General features: G+C 31.7%; 2 protein-coding genes across 4 annotated transcripts in view; one reads left to right on the forward strand and one right to left on the reverse strand.

Annotated features, from left to right (window-relative positions):
* Positions 1 to 25,746, reverse strand: part of LOC129907745 (menin) — a 108,260-nt gene that overhangs the window by 28,948 nt on the left and 53,566 nt on the right. The window lies entirely within an intron of this gene.
* LOC129907755 (uncharacterized) lies at positions 21,473 to 24,006 on the forward strand. Its single transcript, XM_055984108.1, has 3 exons — positions 21,473 to 22,813; positions 22,876 to 22,938; positions 23,006 to 24,006. The coding sequence occupies exons 1-3, from the start codon at positions 22,457 to 22,459 to the stop codon at positions 23,126 to 23,128; spliced, it is 543 nt and encodes a 180-aa protein (XP_055840083.1). The 5' UTR covers positions 21,473 to 22,456; the 3' UTR covers positions 23,129 to 24,006.

Below are 25,746 nucleotides of genomic sequence, written 5' to 3' on the forward strand. Positions count from 1 at the left end.
ACAACTCCACAGTTAAATGTGTTGGTGCCATTTAAAATGCACGGGAAAACTACCACATATAAGCACTGTGGAGTTTTTCCTCTCATTGCAGCTTGTAGGGTGGAAGAGAAAAACCAACCGAAGTCGCGTCTCTAGGTATTCCTTCCTCTATGTTTGCAGCTCTCAACATTTTTGATAATTTTGAGCTTAAAGCCTGGTACACAGATCCGAGCCAAATTTAAGGTCCCATACAAATGATCGATAAGATGCTCAGATAAATTTTATCTCGGCTTAATTTTTTCGACAGTTTGTATGGGACATATGTATTTTATTATGAGTTTGTTTTGAACAATCAAAATTCCAAATTTGCTAAAATTTATCTCGTTCAGCGTACCAGGCTTAAGGTTATATTTTATATTTTCTGTTCAACGCACATTGACCTCTTTTTTAATGGAATATGGAATGTACTTGAAAACAAAATTATAAATTTACCTATAGGATCTCGTGAATTGGGAAACGAACGGTAGGTTAAATCATGAATGCCCTAGGATGGCATTCTTTGTTTTTTTTTTTTTCATAAAAATAGAATAACTGTCGAATGATATGGAAATAGAGGCATTCGAGTTTTAGTGCAACTCCAAAGTAAGTTCCAATTTTTTATGAAGTGGATATGACCGATTTTCATAAGACTTTTTCAGTCAGATTTGGGACAATTTAAAACCACCATATAAAATAGCTTGCAAATTTCACACAACCTTCTGATGCAAGCAGATATTTTTATTATTAAGGGAAATAAGATTCAGCCTAACTTACACATTGGTCTGGTGAAAAAATTAGAAGTAAAGAAGAGGTTGTAGGTATCAGGAAGAAAACATTAATGATACTATTCTTCTTATTTTAATAAATTTGTTTTATAAAATTCAAGTTTTACTTTTTTGCGGCCCATAAAAATTAAGATCTCGCTGTTTTGGCCCCTAGTAGTCATTGAGTTTGACATGCCTGATTTAAAGTATACTTTATCGTTAAACAAGTCGTCTAACTTTAAAAGCAGCAAAACGATTGTTTATCTTTTTAAAGTATGCTTTTATTTGTTCATGTTTGTGAATGAAAAGCAATAAAAGTAAAAAAAACTGGTTTAAGAAGTGAAAAATATTCTTTTAAATAAATTCTTCTCATATTTGAACACATAATTGAAAAAAATATATCCGGAAACAATACATTATGCTTCAGATCAACTTCACACAATTCATCCATTATTATGCGATTGGTCATTTGAATCCAAGGCCAGTGTTTTTTATTTTTAAGTTTTAATTTTAATTGTATTTCAGTATTTTTTCACGTGAACAAAACAAATAAACTGATGCTCTTTTGCTTGACCTTGCAATGATTGAAAAGCTATAACTTCTGCATATATCAATATAATTCATCAAAATATAAAGTATTAAAAAGCTCAACTCAAATATTACCACCTTGATTTTTTGAAGTGTTGTAATTTATAAACAATGAGTAATAAAAGAAAACGACAAATGACAATATTAAATAAATTCAACTCAGCTACAAGTTTATGGAACATATTTTCGGTATAAAATCTAGTTTTTAAGATATAAGTTTATGCGATCGTATACCTTCTACATAGGGCCTAGCGGACTGGGGTTAGTTCAGGACTTTTCACCTACCCGTAAACCAAAAATCTACCTGTTACAATTTTTTCCTTCAAAGTCTATTTTTGGGCTATTATTAGAATAGAAGTTTTAAGTCTTTCTAGTCTACGGTTCACATAATTCTTGTTCTCTTTTTAGTTTGTAATTTATTTATGTTTCACTGACAAATCGTTGTCAGCAGATGACAAACATTTCTGCGGTTGATTTTATTTCATATCCTATAATTTCTATAGTTTATTACATATCTTATAACTTTAAACGAGCTAAAATTGTTTATATATATATATATATAAATATATATAAAATTGGGATCTCGGAAACGGCTCTAACGATTTCGATGAAATTTTCAGGGTTTGTTTATATAAGCGAGTAAAAAGTTTTGGAAGTTTTTTTTTGAAAAATCCGCCCACTGCCACGCCCACTTTTTTAACATATAAGTTTTTTCGGAAACGGCTCTAATGATTTCGACGAAATTTTCAGGGTTTGTTCATCCAAGAAAGTAAAAAGTTTTGGAAGTTTTTTTTTTTGGAAAAATCTGCCCACTACCAAGCGCACTTTTTTAACATTTAAGTTCTTTTTCGGAAACGTCTCTAACGATTTCGATGACATTTTAAGGGTTTGTTTATCTAAGGGAGTTAAAAGTTTTGTAAGTATTTTTGGAAAAATCCGCCCACTGCCATGCCCACTTTTTTACCATAGAATTTCTTTTAAACTTTAAAGATTTCGATGAAATTTTGAGGTCCCCTAGACATTTTGGAAGTATTTTCTCTTATATTAGTTTTGTTTTCGCAGAGAGAGATTCAACGACTTCAATAAAATTTTGAGGGATGGTTCCATGTTTTACGCATTTTTCTTTTTCTTTTTGTTACAATAACTAAACAAAATTTTTTAGATCATGACTTTTTTGATCATGTATTGATCATTTATTCAGTTGGTTGTTTTTTGTTCTGAAAAACCCTGTTTTGTTGAATTCAAATTGTAATATTTTGTGATCTAACTGCAACTTAGGAAACTTTTATACTTTTTTGAAAACTACAATAACAGGGCAACTTTTTAAAATAATAAACCATTTTCACAGCGTAAAATTTTTTTTGCGGTGTTAGTCGCAAATAAAAGTTAGAAATAGATTTTTTATAAAACTTGAAACTGTTAGTTAACTTGCAGCGAAATATGGCGTATGGAATAAAAAATATTTTGATTAATTAATTGTTCCTAATTATTGGCAATGTTTTCGTAAAAGAATTAAAAAAAAAAAAACAAATATCAATAATGGGCGCAGGAAGCAAAATACTGTTGTCAAGTAAGGATTTTTCGAAATTTCACAAGAATTGCATTAAATTGAAACCCGTAAGGATTTGGGAGGAACAAGGTTCCAAATTCTGAGAGCCCTTAAGTTCCCCAATCAGCATATTTCGTTTGATCCATTTCTTTTGGGACACCCTATATAAGTAAAAAAAAGAAAGGAGTAAAGCATCCACTGATACTAGTTCATACTAGCTAGTTCACCCAAAAACATACAAAGTTTTCTAAACTCAGGATTTCTACGTGAACTCTAAAAAGAGGACATCACAATAGGCCCATCAGAGGCCGCAGTGATAAGGCGAATTATTCCCACCTCTCACCCTAATCTTAATCTTAATCCACTGATACAGAATAGAACAGAGACAGGGATAAAAATAGTATTTCTTCATACTAAGCTTTGCCGACAAGGCTATACAAAAAAAAAAGATTAACTTTATATTCACCATCCAAAACTTTCTGACCCGTAAATTAAAATTTGAACAAAAAGGGATCTCATTGCTGTAAGCATTTTCGATAATGCAGATTCCTGTAACCCTTCTATTCATTGCTGATCGTATATTCAAACTTAAATAAACTGGATTATAAAGTGGGAATGTGGTGTTTTGTAACCCGCGAAAAAACTGGTCATTGCAAACTCAAACCCACTCCATAAAATTGCTGTTTACATTTGATTTTTTTTTCACTCAAAGTTATAACATTTAAGGATACCGAGCAACAATGCCGTCTTTACCATAAGGGCACACGGGGCCCGTGCCCAGGGCCCCCATTCTCAGGGGGGCCCCGAAGGTACGCAAATTTATCTCACACTTCTTTTATTCTCAAAGCATTTTTGTCGGCCATCTACATCTACAAAAAATATTAATTTTTATGTGGCATCCAAACAATATGTTTTCAAAAGGAAAACAAATTATGTGGCGTTGTATGCGGACAAAATTTTAAATCCAAACGACCAAACCCAAATTCAATTTTCAAAAAAAAAAAAAAAAAAATAAGACAATAATATTTTCAAAAAACAAGAAAAATATCTTTTTTTTCCACTGTAGGTAAGATTATTTATTATTTATTAATAATAACAACGAATTCTCTTCCATTATCTTTTTCCTAAAATAATAATTTCGTTTTAAGTTTGCAAAACTGTCAAACTTGTAGTGCGTGTTAAAATCAGTGTAAAAATATGTGTAGATTTGCATTAAAAGACGAAAAAAGAATCAATTCGTCGGCAAAAAAACAACAATACTTTTTCCGTTGGAAAACGTTTAAGAAAAAACTTTTGCCGGCTCGTCGACGTTACATCAATGTTTTGTTTTAATGGAAAACGCCATGGTACAATGGTTGGCACCATTTTTTAATTTGCATTGCGAATTGCTCTCGAATTTAAAGACTTACACATAAAATTCATTAAATAACTTTAAAAGGAATTGTTTTTCAAAAAAAAAAAAATATTTTTTTTAGGTAAATCCAAAAATTAAAAAATTTTTTTTTAAGTTTTCTTAATTTTAATATCAGTTTAAACCCTTTTTATGTCTAAATTTTCATTAAAATCGGTTGTGTCGTTTACATTAAGAAATCGGTTCTATGGCAAGTAGGGACCGTTAATAACGGTCCAAAAAAAATATTTTTCTTCTTTCAAATGTGCGGCCTTATTTGCAGCATTACATGTTTTTTTTCAAAGCAAAATCGTTATCCGTTTTTGAGAAAATTGCATTATCTCGAAATCTTTATATTGGAGATATCCGTTGCAAAGGAGACATTAAAATAAAAAACAAAAAATTAAAAAAAACCGCTCTTGGAAATTACGCACAAATCGTCTTTGCCGAGTTTTTAGCAAATCTATCAATCCGTTTGAGCTCTTTTTTTCCAAATCTTCAAACTGAAACTTATAACGGATACAGGGTATAATTATTGGCAGTATAAAAAGTACAATTTTGGCAGTGGCAACGATTGATGTCTCAATGCACGTATTATTGGCACCCCCTGTCAATAATAAAGACACTAGGTACTTTATATGGAACGATATATTGGCACCCCTTTTTAACCATAACCATTGCCTTTAAGCCAACCATTGTACTTATTTTACTTTCCAAAAGGGCCCCAAATTCTTGTGGGCCCAAGGGCCCCAGGATAGTTAAAGACGGCCCTGCCGAGCAAAGCTCGGTCACCCAGGTACTCTATGCTTAAACTGCCAAAAGAAAAAAGTTCATGGTTTAAATGAAATCGAGATGCTGAGTAAAATGTTGAACTACAGTTTAAACAAAAATTTAGTTTAAACTTTTACTGTAATTCTGGCGGTTAATGTTTTAAGTTAATGTTTTAAGATTTATTTTCTAACGATTTAATCATGCCTATTAGTGAATTCGCAGAATTTTGCTCCCGGGGAGTTAACTGGATTCGCATTCGCGATATTTGTTATTAATTAGTGAATTCGACAAATGAACTATATAACCGACATCTGTGCTCTTATTCTTAGCTTCTGTGCCTAAGTTCTGTAACATAGTCGAGAACTTCTGGCATCGAAAAATTGTGAAACAAAAATTCCGAACGTTTGTGTACCTATAATTTGATTTCAAAATGCTCGATGCTCGATGCTATGATTACACGCAATAATGTTCCAACGAGGTTCTATAATATGGGGCCAACATAAATAGAATTGATAACTTCATGTTGAAGCTTGTTCTTGGCCAAATTGCAAGAGCGATCGCCTCTTCAAAATTCTTCGCTAAATATGTAGATGCCAAAATCAAACAAAAAGATCAAAACCAAATTTTAAAAACACTTAATCAATATCACAATAAAATACAATTCACGATAAAAATAGAAGAGAATAATAGTTTACCATATTTAGCCCTTAACTATAGTGGTGACATTTTGTGAAGTATCTATAGTGGTGGGTCCAGTGGACCCAGGTGTTTTGAAATGATAAAATAAAATACAAAATTGAATTTTTTTATAAATTTTTTTATTGAGCATTAAAAGATAACAATTTTAGAAGAAGTAAAAAAAAAGAGAAAATTCATTTTCAAAATAAAATTTGCACTTTAAAATTCAGTCTTAAAAATCTTATTAACTTTTTAAAAGTAGATGTGGGTCCCCTGGACCCACCACTATAGTTAAGGGTTAGATACAACACTAATTAGAATGAACAATACGACAATATTCAACTGGTACTCAAAACCAACGTCATCAGGAAGATTAATAAATTTCCACTCAACACAACCGATGACACAAAAAATCAATACAGGCAGAAACCTCATTAATAAAATTTTTGATATAAGTGACGAACAATTCCATGAAGAAAACAAACAAAAAATTTTATTCATACATCAAATTAATAGTTTTCCAAATACTTAATTGAACAACTTATAAAAAACAAACAACAACAAAATAAACACAAAAAAGAAATTATTAAATTCAGATGGCAATCCTAAAATATTTGCAAAGGTTCCCTCTATACCTAATATGACTGAAAGCAAACTTCTGTTCAAAATAATAAGAGAAGAAAATAACGTCACATTTGCACACAAATCTAATGAAACAAACTATACACTAACACAAAAACACCAATTCTAAAAGAACACATGCACGACATCATATACCAAATTGATTGCAACGGTAAAGAGGGGGAAGAATGCAGTCTAGTTTACATCGGCACAACACAGAGAGCATTAGAGAAGAGAATCGCTGAACATAAAAGCAGAAACACCATCACGCTTTGCCGTCGATTTTGACAACTGCCAAAAGTTCAACCATACGAAATCAGTGTAACCTCTCACAATGACAGTTACAGTCACCCACATAATTATTGCGCCATATGTGAATAAAAAAAATTAAATTACTACAATACTAGGTGTGTTTTTTTTTGTTTCTCTATATAGACTTTGCACTAAAAAACGACAACTAGATATTTTAAATCAAAACAATTTACGTATTAAAAACAACAATAATTTAATGATGTGGTAGACTGAGTTTTATTATTAGTTCTCTTAAAAAAAAATATATTTTGATTGGTTTTGCTTTTATATAGGATTAAGGAATAAACAAATTTTTATGTATTTTTCAACACAATATCTTTCTTCATTTTCCCACATTTAAATGAAGATAAAAACTTGGCCTAATAACTATGTGAGTGACTGTTGTTTTTTTTTATTTGACAACAGATTTTATGTTTCAATCAGCTGTTCAAAGCTTTTAAAGCTTTTAAAGCAGAAACACAATCACGCTTTGCCAGACGCGTCGTCGCGTTACGTTGAGAAATCCTCAAAGAGCGCTTCTGGCACTTTGACTTTGAACAGCTGATTGAAACATAAAATCTGCTGTCAAATAAAAAGCACAGTCACTTACAAAATTATTGGGCCAAGTCTTTATCTTGATTTAAATGTGGAAAAATGAAGAAGGATATTAATGTGTTTAAAAAATGCATAGAAATTTGTTTATTCTTTAATCCTATAGTTATAAAAACAAAATCAATCAAAATAAATTGTTTTTTTAAACAGAACAAACAATAAAACTCAGTCTACATCATTAAATTATTCTTGTTTTTAATACGTAAATTCTTTTTATTTAAAATATCTCGATGACATTTTTTTGTCCAGAATCTATAAAGAGAAACAAAAAAACACACCTAGTTTTGTAATAATTTATTTTTTTTTATACACATTTGGCCCAATAATTATGTGGGTGACTGTAACTATGTCTGATAAATGTCAGAAAGCGAGCAAAAGTTCAATCTGGTTGTGATATTAATGTTGTGCGTTAAGATGTAAAAAATAAATTTTATTGTTAAATTGTGATGTTTTTAATTTATTAAATTGTATGTCAAAAATATCCTAATTTTAAAATTAAAACAAATTAAAGAATTGTTATTTTATATACAGCTCTGTGAAAAAAACTGCACCAACCACTTATTGTAGATTTAAATCAAAAATTTTTTTTAACAAGAATAATTAGAATTTTATTATACATTTTATTAACAGAAGTAAACTTAGAGTAATCAAGAAACGTAAGCACTTATCCATTATAATTAAAAATAAATAAGCTATGCTCATCAAAATAAAAAATACCACTTTTTTGGTGTGAAAAATATTAGCACCAGCATTTGAAATTCGTAAAAAAAAAACAATTTCTTGGTAAAATCAATAAGTTTTTGATTTGGAACGATATCAGTTGATTAATATCTGGTCTTATAACCTTTATTTTCAAGTACAGCGGTGCAACGTCGCACACTGGGGAAATTCGTATGGGAGTGCGGAAAAAATTCAACAAAAACTGAACCACTGAATCGATTGATGAAATTTTCAGGAATGACAGCTTAAGTCGTAAGAAATCATTATTCATTTGCAGTTTTAACGCTACAGTGACTTCAATGAAATTTCTACCTAAAGTATAAACAAAGAAATAATCATTATCATGAGTAAAAGTATATGTCCCTGCAAAAATAGGCATTTCCTTAAATCATTGCTATTTAAAATTGGTATCACACCTAGAGACAAAAAATAAAGAATTTATTATAAAAAAAATAGTTTTGGTTTTTTTTTTTAATTTCTCTAAAACGACAAAATATTTTTGTATCCGGGTTACTGTTTTGACATAAGACTAATGAGAGCATTGAATTTTGAAAACAAATTTTGTAGTTAATTACATAATTTGTTTGTTAAGTTTTGACTTTGAAAACCAATTTTTCAAAAATCATTATTTAAAACAGCTTTATTTAATAACAAAATGAATTATTTTTTTATTTTTCCCCATTTAATTTAAAGGTCAAAAAGTCCCCTTTTTAAGCATTCAGAGGGCTTGGGGCACCTCAAAATGAAACTATTTAAAAATTTTAAGTATACAGTTTTGTTCGTTTATAAATGGCGCAACTTTTTATTACTATGCCAATTCGAAAATAAAAAATTAAAATAAAATCGCTCCACCTTAATAATTATATTTCCAATCTAAAAAGCCCTTGCAAGTTTTCTGTTCGACCAGGCGTTCTCGAGATATTGAGACTAATGCGTTTTTCAAAATGGTGGACGCCCCACAAGACCAAATAATACGCAAACTGAGATTTATACTCAGGATAAACCCCTCTTCAATACTGCATCCAAACTTAGCAGACAGACAATTGTCGGATTTTTCCCCATTGACTGAACTAAATGCAAGTTTTAGAAAAGAACAAGTCAGCAAATTTTTTTTTTGTTTGAAGCGTTTACAGGTGTATGTGTGGGAGATGAGGAAGTTGTAAAAGGGTGGGTTATTATCTTAAGACAAGGAGCAATAGTTGAAGTAGATGTAAAATACATAATTTTGATTTTTGTAATGAGTTTTGACGAGAAATCTTTCCATAAGAAACAAATCGACTTATAAGGTAGGGGAAGGTGTGATTGAGAATCGCTTCTCCCTGTCTAACACCTGCATTTTTAAGACAACAACTTGCTTTTTCGATTAATATTTATTAGGGTGCTTCTTAAAAATCAATTTTCGAAATTTTAATGGGACACCCTCTCATTTTGTTCTTCCTGCCTTAAATATAAATTAGGTAAAATTTGGCCCAGTTTAAACACGTTCTAGGGGTCGCTACCACAATTCAAAGTTTTGAAAAATACACCAAATTTTTTTTTTCTCAAAAAATTTTAAAATTTTTAATTAGAATTAAGTACTTTATATTAAATCTTTAACTGTTTTGAAAGAAATTTTGATAAAAATACAGGGGAAGTTTAATTTTGAATATTTTTGAATTTGACATTTTTTTTGTGTTATTCTGTAGAATAGCTATTTGAGTAATTTTTCTTAATTGAAAAATCCAATGATTTTATCTGATTATTTTTGAGCCTAATATCTTTATTTGACAGACAGTTAACTGACTGTTTATTAGAAGATTGAAAAATCGGGTCTTAAGCGTACGTTAAAATTTTTTGTTGCAATCGATATTTTTGTTTTACTTAAATCTTTATTGAATGGTAGCGACCCCTAAATTTTAATATTAAAATCGGAAAAAAATACCATATACTATGCTTATATGGTAGAACATAATACAGGGGTGTCCCATTAAAAAATCGAAAAAAAAAATTTTTCGACCATATAAGAAGCACCCTAATATTTATATTGGTCTGGATTGTCGATGGGAAAGAGATTTCGCGCGATTTTTATTAAACTAAATTTATCGACTGCTAATCATTGTGCACTTGTGTTATTTATTTGTGGTTATTTTAAATTCGCAAAAATGGATCAACTTCAATTAATAAAAAAACAAAATAATGGAATTAATTTGAAATACAAGGAATACCAGTACCACAAAAGTAAGAAGGTTGTTACTGATAATGGAATTGTCCAGTATTGGGTATGCCAACACACCGGTTAAAAACCAACCCCTTTTCCGGAGGCTCAAGAAAAAGAAAACATGTGGTAAATTTTAGTTTTAATAATGGTTAAAAAGTTTTATTACAGTTTAAATTTGTAGGTTTGCTCATCAGTAATGTATACGATTGAAAAAGATGGGAATACGGCTGTTAAAAAAGAACCATCGGAACATACGTGCAATGTAATTGATGCTATCAAACGGGCTAGGGAAACCCACAAGGCTGAGATCTATAGCACGGCAGCTACCACATCTCAGAACCCTGCAGCAATAGTTCAAAACTACAGTGCCGCTCACTTGAATAGCACACTTTTTTTTTTAGTTATAAGTGCATAAAATTCCTGTCTCTTAATACCAAAATGATCAATATTTTACTATTTGGTAAAGCATGTTTTCTCCGATAAGAAAAAAAATTTGTTTAGAGGCCCCCGTTGGCTTAAACTGTTATTTTTATGATTATACATGGCCCTTCTTTTGCATATCATGACAATAATAGTTAAAGCCAACGAGGGCCTCTAAACTAATTTTTCTCTTATCGGAGAAAACATGCTTTATTTCATGTCATAAGATCGACAGAAATTTAGGCATTGCACTTTACGGGAGGTGTTTACCGATGGTTTTGTCTTTAGCTTTAATGGCTTCAAGTGTTTAGCCGTCGAAATCAGTCGTTTCAATATTGAAGCACTTGCTTTTACACCACTTTTCCCTCTATTTTGGCGGAAGAGTCATGTGAATTTTACGCGAGTCGTAGAATCGCTCTTCTGTCAGCTGCAGTAACAGCACTTACTGTTCACCTTTTCATATTTTATTCATAATTGGACTCATTGAGCAAAAAAATTGAAAAGAAATTTCCGGGTTTGTTGCATTTTTTTTACCTTTTTGGCGAATAAACGGGGGACACTCATAATTTTCGCTTTTTCTTCCTCTACCAATTATTTCGTGGGACCCACTTAAACTGAAATCAGCTTTAAATAACTAAAAGACATCGGAGAACATTTCTGCATTTCTACTTTCTTTGATTTGCACACGAAAACTTAAAAAAACGCGGGTGTGCTATTCAAGTGAGCCAGAATAGGAGCACTTTTTTCAGAGTTGTTCCGCAAAAATTGCAAAATTTAACTAACGGGTCATTGAAAATGAATGATTTCGCTCACAGAGAGAGTGCATAAGGGAACATACCAAATAGTAAAATATTGATCATTTTGGTATTAAGAGACAGGAATTTTATGCACTTATAACTAAAAAAAAAAGTGTGCTATTCAAGTGAGCGGCACTGTATAAAGCCACAGAAACTATAGAGGAATTGGAGAGTCTGCCATCGGACATGGCACTTAAAAGACCATTCAGAGGTATGAAACAATGAATATAGAAAAAGCATGTTACCTCTAATGTGAGAAGGTAGTATCATAAGCGTTTTCATTTCTAAGGTGGTGTCATAAGTTTATGGCGTTCGTTTTATCAAAGTCAAAAGCAACAACAATATCCAAGACAAACAACAACAATTTCAATACAAAAACTTAGGAAGCCATCTTTTTTTATTTCGTCTGACAGTTTTTGAAACAGACTTTCTGCTTATGATATTATCTTCTTTTCTTATACCATGGTTTAGAAGGTAGTGATAGATAGGGTTCGGATCTTGCTTCTTATAGTTTGTAAGCAGGGTTCGGACTGTGCTCTATTCGGAGCAAATTTGATTCAGTTTTGAGAAAAAAAAACTACTCCACTTTATCTTCACTTTTAAAAAAATTAAAGTTTGTTTTAAAATTAGGAAAACATTTCTTTAATTGGCTTTGACCTCATTCGAAGTACAGTAGCGAACAAAAAAATGCAAACGAAAGAGGTTTAAAGAGTTTTGAACAAGAACTAAGTTAACAAATTTGGTATATTGAAACTGTTTTATTTTCATTCAACACAGTCAGTTTGTGGAATATTTTACCCCAGAACCATTATTTGGTCAAAAGTCTACCTAAATATGCGTTTCTAGACGAGCAAAAAAATGCAAATGTTTTTTTTTGTTTGCATTTTTTTTTGCTCGCTACTGTATATGATTTATTTTCGTGGGTAACAAATAATTTTTCAGAACAAACATTTTTTTTTAATTTATTTTTCTAAGAGCCGATTTTTCAGTCTTCTAATAAACAGTCAGTTAACTAATCGACGAATAAAATTATTAGGGTCATAAACAATCAGATAACAACATTGAATTTTTTAATCAAGAATAATTTTTTCTACAGAATAGTAAAACAAAATTGTAATTGTAAAAAAAAAAAATGGGTAATAAAAACAGTTTTTTTTTCGTTATTTGGTAAAAATTCTTATTAGAAATTTAATTTTTTGCTTGTAAAAAATTTTGAAAATTGGGCAGCAGGCAGATTGATTAAAATTTATGTGGAAAACATATTTAGTGATTTTTTTTTCATCTTAGGTATTTGTGGACAAGAAATATATTCTTAATTTACCATTTACAGAGTTCAAAAAAAGAATCAGTCATTGGAATCAGTGTGTTTAACTGATGGCATAGTCCGGGAGGAGATGAAAAAATCAATTGAAGGCCATGCATTTTATAGAACTTGCATAAGTCAGAATGGCTGTCATAGCTTTGTGTTCGCTACTGACGAACATTTAAATTTCAGTCCCCATTTTGGGATGGAACCTTTGACACTGTTCCCTTTGAAACGACACTCGCTCAAAAGTATCAAAAATCTATGTTTTTTCACTGTTTTTCGCAGAAAATTAGCTCTAGCTTCCAAACAGAGGGGGTTATTTTCACTTTTTATATATTTAATTAAAGGTAGTGTTGTTACACATAACTCAGATGCTAAACTTGGTTAGTTTTACTAATAAAAAAAAATATTGTCAACAATTTAAATTTTCAGTGCTTACCTCAAAAAGAGCTGAAGTGCAAACTCGATTTAAAATGAAACTTTCTATGTTATAGAAAGGTATCTAATCGAAATGGTTCTCGTATAATATATAATAATATATAATAATTTTATCAACAATAGAGGCACAGAGTAAAATTGACTGAAAAAAAAAGGGCACTCATTGGGGGTTGATTCTGCTATGTTTTTTTTTTATAGAAAAAAAAAAATAAAATGCAGTTGTAAAATACATATTTGTTGTTTTTTTTTATGAAGTTTAAGCTTCACGAGTCGTTTCGTTGGAAGTTCAATAATTTTATTAAAATAAACTCGCGCTTTTTGCTAATTTTACTTTGTGTATAAAATAAATTAACTTAAAATAAAATGTGAGTATTAATTCGGTTGCGTTTTTGTTTTAATATTAAAAGAAGTTTTAAAAATTTTAAGTGTTTTGAAAATAGACACAAGTTTTCTCAAAGCACCTCCAAATCTTTTGCACCTCCAAAGTGCAATCACTTAAAGTCGTAAATGACATGGCAGAGAGAGGAGTACAATATGTACTTCAAGTAGTTAGTGAGTGCCGAAAATTGTATCGTGATGCTTCCAAAACTACTTTAAGTAAATCTCTTGACAAATTTTTTTTTTAGTAATTACTTCATTAGTTATGTATTAGAAATGTAATGGGGACTTTTCACGAGCCGATTTTTGCCGTGCGGCGAAGCTTTTCCACTCGTGTGAACGTAATTCGCAGGCGACTAAAAGGACAATCCCTATAGAAAAATCCTAGTCGAACGACATATCGTGCGGCTAAAATCGTGAAAAGTAGGCATAAGACGATATTAAGTATTTTTTTTTTTTTATCTTTTTTTAATGTTTCGTTTTTTGTTAAAATCAGTTAAAAAAGAAGTTTCATTTTAAATCGAGTTTGGCCTTCAGCTCTTTTTGAGGTAAGTACTGAAAATTTAAATTGATGACAATATTTTGTTTTTTTTTTTAGTAAAACTAAACAAATTTAGCATCTGAGTTATGTGTAACAACACTACCTTTAATTTAATATATAAAAAGTGAAAATAACCCCCTCTGTTTGGAGCTAGAGCTAATTTTCTGCGAAAAACAGTGAAAAAACTGAGATTTTTGATACTTTGAGCGAGTGTCGGCACCATTTAGACTTATCCAATCGAACTGAAATTTTGGCTATCTAAAAATCTGCAAAGGCGGAACATTTTATAGGGTTCCCCCGACCAAATTTCGAAAATCGATTTCTTGCGGTCACTCTATTATATATCTTAACTTAAGTCTCAAAACTTTGTGTTCGAATTTAAATATATTATTCAAATATTTGAAGTAAAAAAAATACAAAATATGTTATATGTAATCGGGACGATTAAATGTCAGATTATCGTCAGACGTTAACGTTTTTACCATAGAGTTGCTTCACGTCAAATTGAAAACGTCAATCGTTTGGACGATCACGCAGTGTTGCCAAAAACTATCATTTATCTTAATTTTCATGAATTTTGAACTCAAATCATGAAATCATGATTTTTTTCTCAAAGCATTATTTTTAAATTTTTTTTTATTTCGCAAATAACTTAAATAGAGCTCTATTGCTCTTCCAGTTTTTTTTTCATAGGAAATTATTTTAGAAGTGGGCTACGCCAGGCATGTCAAACTCAAAGGTTACTAGGGGCCAAAACAGCGAGATCTTAATTTTTATGGGCCGCAAAAAAATCAAACCAGAATTTTATAAAACAGATTTATTAAAATAAGAAGAATTGTAACATTAATGTTTTCTTCCTGCACCTACAATCTCTTCTTTACTTCTAATTATTTCACCAGACCAATGTGTAAGTTAGGCTGAATCTTATTTCTCTTAATAATAAAAATATCTGCTTGCACCAGAAGGTTGTGTGAAAGTAGATACTTGTCTAGTAGATACTTGTCCAGTGGTATGATTTTTGCTAAAAAAGAGGTGAATGTGCGTTGAGCAGAAAATATAAACTATAACCTTAAACCTGGTACGCTGATCGAGATAAATTTTAGCATATTTGGAATTTTAACTGTTCAAAACAAACTCATAATAAAATACATTTTAGCTCCCATACAAACTGTCGAAAAAAATTAAGCCGAGATAAAATTTATCTGAGCATCTTATCGATAATTGGTATGGGACCTAAAATTTGGCTCGGATCTGTGTACCAGGCTTTAAGCTCAAAATTATCAAAAATGTTGAGGGCCGCAAAGCTACTCGTTGTGGGCCGCAAGTTTGACATGCATGATCTACGCTGTCTAAGAAGAAGATAAACCCCAGGTTTTCTTACCAGAGACCAAGTCACAGCTAATGAGAGATCTATTTAGAACCCAGTTTATCTTAGACTAGGGATTATCCAATGTAATTTGAATAGGATAAACTCCAGTCTTTTTTAGAAGCAGTTTAGATGTTAAAAATAACACTTCTTAAAACTAAAATTAGAAATAGATTTGATACTGAGTCAACATTTGGTCTTTTATACATGAATGAACTTGTCAAAGATCACAATCAAAAATTTATAAAATATATTGGGCCATATTCATAGTTTTTTTCATAAGCTGTTACTTTCTTGCTTCTAAGAAAGACTGGGGTTTATCTTATTCATAGACTATTTAGATCTACTTCTACATAATTTTTCTATGGAAAAGAGCTGCTTTGAACCTGGGTAATAATTTGAAACTCCAGTCTAAGTAAGAATCGCTTTTTAAATATTACTATGAATATGGCCCATTATATATATTTTGTTCAGTTCCAAGTACATTGACGTAATCATAAAAACTGAAAGTACAAACAAAAGAAAATATTTTAAAAATGTTGCCTATATTTTTTTTTTTTTTAATTAACGCGCACTAAAGGGAGTTAAATACCCTTAATACAGTGCGGTTCACATGGTTAGACGCACCAATTTTCGTTTACATAAATTTCATTTTTTTGTAGGTGTGTGCAAGAATAACCAAAAAAAATGTATTTATTAGAATGGTTATTTAGTTCTTAATAGAAAAACAAAAAGAAATAGTGGGTGAGTGGAAGTTAACGGTACTTTTTAGTCCTTCTTGTCCGTGATGTAAGAAAAAGGGCAGCTTTTTTCGGTTCACATGATTAGACGCACACCCTAAATTAGTTAGTTTGGCGAGATCTATTGCACTGATTTGATTACATTAGGAAGATTAAACATCAAGAAGTTATTTTTTAGTGATTTTCATTCAAAATCTGTTAAAAAAATTTCTGAGCGCGAAAGAATAAGGGATAAATGACGCGTTGGATTCCAAAGGTCTTTCCATTAGCCCCATTGCCAAAAAAATAGGATGAAGTGACTATTTCGAGAGAAATTATTTAAAAAACAGTGCTTCCTACGAAAAAAACTTCAAAGGAGGAACAATAGAAGCTTTAACACCCCAGGAAAAATGAAAATTTATGAAAAAAGCGTGGAAAACAGCTCTATCCCCGAGCAAAATGAAAGAAAAAGCTCGGCTAACGGGAAGAACATCAACTTTTCGGTGATTTTTTTTTAATTCTGAACATCCTAGATTAAAATAAAACTTAAAAATAGTCTTTAAAAAACGCCGTTTGAAAAAAAGAGCGGATTGAAACGAAAACTAAATCGAATGTAATATTAAATGGCTCCCAAAACCATTACTCCTCCTTTTCTTGAATGTTGAAGTGTCAAAAACTTTTCCTCCTTGTGAAAATCGTGACAGTTGTGGAAATACCCATGAGAACAATTCAAATTAAATTCTTTTTCATTAGAAAAAACACATTTCGCCAATTTAAAAAAAACTTCAAAAACTTGTTTCCCACGTTATGTGAAGACGTGCGATCTCCATCCGCTGTTTCTTTCAAATTGTGGTTTTTAAAAACTATTCTTAAGTTTAATTTTAATCTATGATGTTCAACATTCAAAAAAATTCACCGAAAAGTTGATGTTCTTCCCGTTAACCTAGATTCTTCTTTAATTTTGCTCGGGGATAGAGCTGTTTTCGACGCTTTTTTCATAAATTTTCATTTTTCCTGGGGTGTTAAAACTTCTATTGTTCCTCCTTTGAAGTTTTTTTCGTAGGAGGCACTGTTTTTTAAATAATTTCTCTCGAAATAGTCACTTCATCCTATTTTTTTGGCAATGGGGCTAATGGAAAGATCTTTGGAATCCAACGCGTCATTTATCCCTTATTCTTTCGCGCTCAGAAATTTTTTTAACAGATTTTGAATGAAAATCACTAAAAAATAACTTCTTGATGTTTAATCTTCCTAATGTAATCAAATCAGTGCAATAGATCTCGCCAAACTAACTAATTTAAGGTGTGCGTCTAATCATGTGAACCGAAAAAAGCTGCCCTTTTTCTTACATCACGGACAAGAAGGACTAAAAAGTACCGTTAACTTCCACTCACCCACTATTTCTTTTTATTTTTCTATTAAGAACTAAATAACCATTCTAATAAATACAATTTTTTTGCTTATTCTTGCACACACCTACAAAAAAATGAAATTTATGTAAACGAAAATTGGTGCGTCTAACCATGTGAACCGCACTGTATGTTAAATGTTTTAAAAGCACGTTTTTGTATTCTGTCCAAGAAACTCAAATACCTGCCCAGATGTGTCAATTGTATTCAAGTTTTGGTCGAATGTAAGCTTTATAGATTACAGCTAGATCAGAAGATGAGAAGAATTTCTTGCATCTTCGGAGAAAACCTAAACATTTCGCAGCGTTTTTGGCGACATCGAATATGTGTTCGTTCCACAGAAGGTGGTTTGTTACACTTATACCGAGAATGGAAAGTTTCTCAGTTTCCTCGATGCAAGTGCCACTCATTGATAGTGGCATGGGTGGAAGGTTCCGTTTTAATGATAGTAAGCAGCATTGTATTTTTGATGCATGAAATTCTACTTGGGTGTGAATCCTCAAACGAATATGAAAAACTGAGGGTACTATCATCAGCGAAACAATTTAATGGATTACAAGTTTCAGAGAGCAGATCATTAATGAAAATGAGGAAGAGAGTCGGAGACAAAACGGAGCCCTGGGGCATACCAGCGTTTATTTTGTGGGTTTCAGACTTGAAACCATCCAATACGACTTGTATTGAACGGCCCGAAAGGTAATTTCTAATCCAATGAAGAAGAGAATCATCGATACCAAATGCATGCATTTTCGATAAGAGAGCTTAATGCCAAACTCTATCAAATGCCTTTGAAATATCAAGCGCAATAATCTTGCTTTCTCCAAAACGATGCAAAGATTTGTTCCACTGTTCGGTGAGATATACCATGAGATCACCAGTGGACCTATTGCTACGAAAGCCGTACTGCCGGTCATTAAGAAGCTTCCGTTCTTCGAGGTATTTCTTAAGCTGGAAATTAATTAGCGTTTCCATGACCTTGGAAAGAAGGGACGTGAGTGCAATCGGTCGATAGTTGGAGGGTGAGGAGGATTCGACTTTTTTTAGGAACAGGCTGGACAAATGCGGTTTTCCATCCACTCGGAACGAGTCCAGTAGAGTAGGACAGATGAAAAAGCTTATGCAGTGGTTTTACCAGCGTGGAAGAACACCTCTTCAGAACGATGGGAGGGATACTATCGGGGCCAGCGGATTTGTGTATGTCAAGGTCTTTCAGGACTGTTGCCACTGTACGAGTGCGAAAGAAGATTCGTCCCATGGATCCGTTTACACACTCAAGTACTGGAGGAGTCATGACACTATCTGGCAGTGTTGAGTTGGCAGCGAACTGCTTTGCAAGAAGATTAGCTTTCTCAACAGAGCTAACAAAGGGAGTGTCATTGAAGACAAGCGTTGGAACCGCAGATGACGAAGAGTTTTACTCCCTGTGGGACATTGAAGTATTTTTTGTCTTAATTTTTGATCGTGCAGGAATTTGGTTCGTCGGATATGGGCGTTGCTGACCTTGCTAGTAGGGCTCTTGATTCTACCCGGGTACTAACCCGGGTCCAATGCTACCCGGGTACCCGGGTACCAAAATACCCGGGTATTACCCGGGTACCCGGGTACCCGAAATACCCGAGTACCCGGGTCCTTAAAATACTCGGGTACCCGGGTACCCGAGTACCCGAGTGTTTTCAACAGCTCGTGTAACCAAGTAAATTCGCGTAAAACAAAACTTTTTTTGTGTATTTTTTTATTTTACTATAATTTATTAACCTAGTTGACACTTATTAGGAGATTGTTTGGCATTGTTAGTTGATAACTATAATGAAAAATATAGGGCTGCTACTTTTAAAATGGGAACTTTTATAAAGCAACCTTATATCATAGGTAAAATTGGTACTTGACCAAATTGGTCATATCTTTGTACTTCGGTTCAACCAGGAAACGCTTTAAATGCCAAACAAATTCCCAAAAAGTGTCAACCAGGTTAATAAATTATAGTAAAATAAAAAAATACACAAAAAAAAGTTTTGTTTTACGCGAATTTACTTGGTTACACGAGCTGTTGAAAACACTCGGGTACTCGGGTACCCGGGTACCCGAGTATTTTAAGGACCCGGGTACTCGGGTATTTCGGGTACCCGGGTACCCGGGTGCTACCCGGGTAATACCCGGGTATTCGAGTACCCGGGCGGGTCGTCGGGTACCCGGGTTTCAAGAGCTCTACTTGCTAGCCTGTTTGAACTTTTTCCGGGTTTTCCTCAGTGGGATTGGCTTTATAACAACGGAAGCTTACCTCTTTAATCCTGATAACCTCTTTGCAGCTTGAGTCAAACCATGCAATCTCTTTCGGTTTGATTGTTTTAACCCTATTTGGGATAAAATTTCTCATTCTGGAGAGAATTAAATTTGTGATCATATCTGCACTGGAATCAACGTCACTATCGAGGAAGCATAGCGACCAGTTAAAGTTTTTAAAGAAACCGTTGAGTCCCTCCCAGTTGGCTTTCTCTTTTCTTTAACTGGATTATTGAGACATGAGAAATTTGCAGATATGACACAATGATCTGACTTGCCTAGAGGCGATAATACACTAACAGTGTATTTATCTGGGTCCGAGGTAAGAAACAGGTCTAGAGTGTTTTCAGCTTGGCCCACAACGTCCGAAATTCGAGTTGGCTCGTCGACAAGCTGAGTTAGATGGTTTAACTCAGCGAAGATCTCAACATACCTTCCTTCGGGTGTTGTCTGGCCAGAATAGCGAAGCCACGAAGAATTGTGTACATTTAAATCGCCCGTAATGACGATTTCAGTGTGAGGATACAGGGAAACAATCCTTTGGATGGAGTCGGACAGAGCATCAAATTCGTTAGAAGTTGAATTACTGTCCATGTTGGGACTTCGATAAATGAAACATGTATGAATGATACGCTTATTAACCGTGAATTTTAACCACATGAAATTAAAATTTGTATTTACACACAGCCGTATTGTGGTTGGAGTTGATAAGCTACATCATTTCTAATATAAATGGCGAGACCGTGGTGAGAAAGAATAATGGCATCAAGCAATACCCATTTAGATTAAATTCAGAACAATCTGAATTTTCACTTATTTGAGTCTCACCTAATGGCAAAACAGCTGGCCTGTTTTGTACAGTGTAAATGTACACATCGCAGAAGTTCGATTTAAGCCCACGAATGTTGGCATAATCGACTCTGAATGTACCTACCATTTAAATATACCAAAACTTTTAAAAAAACCTTATCCGACAATCAACTATATTGAATATGTTATATAAATTCCAATTTGGGCTTCAACAAAACAAATTATCACTAGTGTTATGCCTTACTGACAATTTGTATCGATCCGCCCCTGGTTATTTATTAACACACAATAATCTATCTGGAATCGAACTGATAACGATTGCGGCATTTTGAGAAGAGGTTCCACTCACAATACCACAATCGTTAAACGAGTAAGACTGCAGAAAGATGGGGGGAAGGAAAAGAAAGGATTACTCGTATGCACTGAACACTATTTGAGCGGCGCGAGAATTTATTTTTTTTTTTATAAGCAGTTGTATTATGTATGAGGTTGATTTGATGCTGCAGTGGTTTTTTTTGACTATTGTTTTTGCACTTGATGGGTATTATATTTTTTTTTTTGTTATGGTAACACTATTATTGCAAAGCGAACGTTTGTTGTTGTTTTTTTGTTTTTTGTTGGGGAGGTACTGTGGTGTTGTTGTTGCACATTGCATTTATGTTGGATTTTATTTATTTATTTTTTAACACTTGTTTTTGTGTAATTTAAATTATTTATGATTTGTATTTATTTAATTGTTTATTTTTTTTTTCTTATTTTAATGGGCTATTGCTTTTTTCTTATATTATTAATTTGGGGTAATATAGGGAAAAAACTATAAAGACAAACGAGAAAGCTTTCTTTTCGGATGGGATAAGACTTAAACGCGTGCGTTGCCGATGGGAGGCAAATCGGAACTGTTTTATTTTTCCCAAATGTGGCCAAATCATGATTTTTTTCTCAAACCATGATTAAAAATCATGATTTTTTTATTTCGGCAACACTGTGATCACTGCGATCATGTTTTCGCTAAAATTGTTTTTCTTCACGAAAGACGAAAATCGTCTAAAGGCCCAACTAAAACACGCATAAGCAAACATAAGCGAATGTCAAAAATCTAACAAAATTTTGCTTATGTTTGCAAAATAAGCGCGCATAGCCATAATTGACTTAAGTGAACAGATTCATCAACCAACAATCAACCACACGAACCACAGAATATTTTGTTCTCAATCTACACATACACGCTCAATCATTTTGAAATAATTCACATGCACACTGTCTCTGTTTGTTTTTCGTGTGTATTTGAACATACATGTCGTAATAGGCATATGGCGCATGGGCTTTTGTCAAAATGGCATGAGTCATGAGTGAGTTGTCGAACATACACAATTCTTATGGGATAAGACCCCAACCCATAGAATCAGTTGCGTCCGTTCCGTCAATCCATCCGTTGAAGTTGAAGGATGGAACAGAAAGGTGTGATCCATAGACGGTGTTCACATTGGCCTCAGTCAACCGACTTATTTTGACGTCTTTGTGTTTTTTCTCACTCCCACTTTATGGCGAGAAAGAGATGGCGAAGTGAGGTAGAAATTTTAAACAGATTTAAAAATTTTTGGACTCTTTTTGACATTTGTTATTTTGACATTTTAAGTTTCCCAATCTTGCCTTAAGGTTGGAGCGAGAAAACAAATATTTTTTTTTTTTACATTTTCCTTTGTGTTATGTCAACGAATATACTACCGTTATAAATAAATATTTTGAAGAAAAGTTGCAAACTCGTGTTTGATTTATTGAAAAAAACAATTAAGATGAGTAATTGGAATAGAATTCAAACGACACATTTAATTATGTTATACGAACAGCACCCCGTTTTGTACAATTCGCAGTGCGAAGATGCACTAAACCGCATAAAAAAGGTTGATGCATTCAAGAGCATCACGGAGGAGCTCAAAATATATCGACCTGAATCAACATTAGAAGACATTAAAACCAAAATAAAAACTCTTAGAAACCAGTACATTCGTGAAAGGAATGCGGTATATAAATCAAAAAAAAGTGGGGCAGGAGTCCAAGATGTATACACGCCAAAGCTCTGGTGCTACGATGAGCTTAACTTCTTGGACCAATTCCTAAAGTCAACACCTTCAGTTTCAAATATTACACAGGTAATTTTTATTTGCGATATAGATTCTATATGATGTATAATATTGCATTTTGTATCTTTTAGAAAAATCCATTCAATCACGAAGAAAGTCTGGGAGATGACACACTGGAAAATGAACCTGAGCAGGTAAGATCAATTTTCTTAAATTAAAAAAAGGAAACAATACATATTAAAATACGTAATTTTTTTAAAGGAATGCAAGAAAAAGAAAAAGAAAACTGGCTTAGAAGTCCACATTACGAGGTCGTTGCAGGTTGCCGAGGAGTCCAGGAAAAATCCACCTTGCGAAACACAAAAAATACATTTTCAACACTGATATCAGACACACAAACACAAGATAAACACACCACATTCTCATCACCAAACTTTAATACTCAAAAAACAAAGAATATACAATCCACCCCGACGTACATTCATTCAAATACACACACACCTACTCCTTTATCATATACAGATACACAATCCAATTTTGAAGTACTGGACTTAAATTTTTGAAGATACTTATTTACCGACTAATATAACAACAGAAACACCAAAAACTACCACAACACTAATCTCGAGTTCACAACAACAGCCTTCTGAACATGTTACATATAATCCAAAAAGTACATTCCATCATCCAAATTCACAAACAGAAACAGAAACTCCTTCACATTCAGGTTCACAATCCAGATACGAAACACTGAACTGCAATTTTAAAGATACTTATTTACCGACTACAGAAACAGCAAATTCTACCTCAACACTACTTTTGAGTGCACAAAACCAGACTAAACATGTAAACAGAGTCACTAACTCCAATATTAAAAACTATAGCTCAAATATTCAAAAAAGAAAAATACATTCCATACCAACTAACATAAGAAAACAAACACCAAACTCTAAAGGGCCCAACCCATAGAATCCGTTGCGTCGAAGTTTTTGACTGACAGCTCGATAAAATACACACGTTCTTATGGGAAGTCCGTCTCCGTCCGATCCGTCGCTTATGGGTCGCTTCCCATAAGAACGTGTGTATTTTATTTTAAAACTTCGACGCAACGGACGCAACGGATTCTATGGGTTGGGCCCTTAACACAACACAACTTTCTAATTCACAAAAACAGGCAAATGTACCAAAAACGTATACACCTCAAGCTTCCAAGCCCATGACTCTATTTATAAACACTCAACCACCAACAATCTAAGAATCAAAAGTTCCTAACAACTTTCTATATGAAATAAAAATCAATGAAAACATTAATCATAATCATATGTACCAAAATAAAATTCAACTGCCAATAAATTTTGAAGTTTTTTATTATTATTATTATCATTATCATTATCATTATCATTATCATTATCATTATCATTATCATTATCATTATCATTATCATTATCATTATCATTATCATTATCATTATCATTATCATTATCATTATCATTATCATTATCATTATCATTATCATTATCATTATCATTATCATTATCATTATCATTATCATTATCATTATCATTATCATTATCATTATCATTATCATTATCATTATCATTATCATTATCATTATCATTATTCATTATCATTATCATTATCATTATCATTATCATTATCATTATCATTATCATTATCATTATCATTATCATTATCATTATCATTATCATTATCATTATCATTATCATTATCATTATCATTATCATTATCATTATCATTATCATTATCATTATCATTATCATTATCATTATCATTATCATTATCATTATCATTATCATTATCATTATCATTATCATTATCATTATCATTATCATTATCATTATCATTATCATTATCATTATCATTATCATTATCATTATCATTATCATTATCATTATCATTATCATTATCATTATCATTATCATTATCATTATCATTATCATTATCATTATCATTATCATTATCATTATCATTATCATTATCATTATCATTATCATTATCATTATCATTATCATTATCATTATCATTATCATTATCATTATCATTATCATTATCATTATCATTATCATTATCATTATCATTATCATTATCATTATCATTATCATTATCATTATCATTATCATTATCATTATCATTATCATTATCATTATCATTATCATTATCATTATCATTATCATTATCATTATCATTATCATTATCATTATCATTATCATTATCATTATCATTATCATTATCATTATCATTATCATTATCATTATCATTATCATTATCATTATCATTATCATTATCATTATCATTATCATTATCATTATCATTATCATTATCATTATCATTATCATTATCATTATCATTATCATTATCATTATCATTATCATTATCATTATCATTATCATTATCATTATCATTATCATTATCATTATCATTATCATTATCATTATCATTATCATTATCATTATCATTATCATTATCATTATCATTATCATTATCATTATCATTATCATTATCATTATCATTATCATTATCATTATCATTATCATTATCATTATCATTATCATTATCATTATCATTATCATTATCATTATCATTATCATTATCATTATCATTATCATTATCATTATCATTATCATTATCATTATCATTATCATTATCATTATCATTATCATTATCATTATCATTATCATTATCATTATCATTATCATTATCATTATCATTATCATTATCATTATCATTATCATTATCATTATCATTATCATTATCATTATCATTATCATTATCATTATCATTATCATTATCATTATCATTATCATTATCATTATCATTATCATTATCATTATCATTATCATTATCATTATCATTATCATTATCATTATCATTATCATTATCATTATCATTATCATTATCATTATCATTATCATTATCATTATCATTATCATTATCATTATCATTATCATTATCATTATCATTATCATTATCATTATCATTAT

This window comes from Episyrphus balteatus, chromosome 1 (assembly GCF_945859705.1).
Source record: "Episyrphus balteatus chromosome 1, idEpiBalt1.1, whole genome shotgun sequence".
Classification (NCBI taxonomy): domain Eukaryota; kingdom Metazoa; phylum Arthropoda; class Insecta; order Diptera; family Syrphidae; genus Episyrphus; species Episyrphus balteatus.

Coding starts and splice junctions, on each gene's coding strand:
- LOC129907755 (XM_055984108.1), top strand. CDS start 22,457: ATGAGTAATTGGAATAGAATTCAAACGACACATTTAATTATGTTATAC. Junction 22,814..22,875: donor CAGTTTCAAATATTACACAG/GTAATTTTTATT, acceptor TGTATCTTTTAG/AAAAATCCATTCAATCACGA. Junction 22,939..23,005: donor TGGAAAATGAACCTGAGCAG/GTAAGATCAATT, acceptor ATTTTTTTAAAG/GAATGCAAGAAAAAGAAAAA.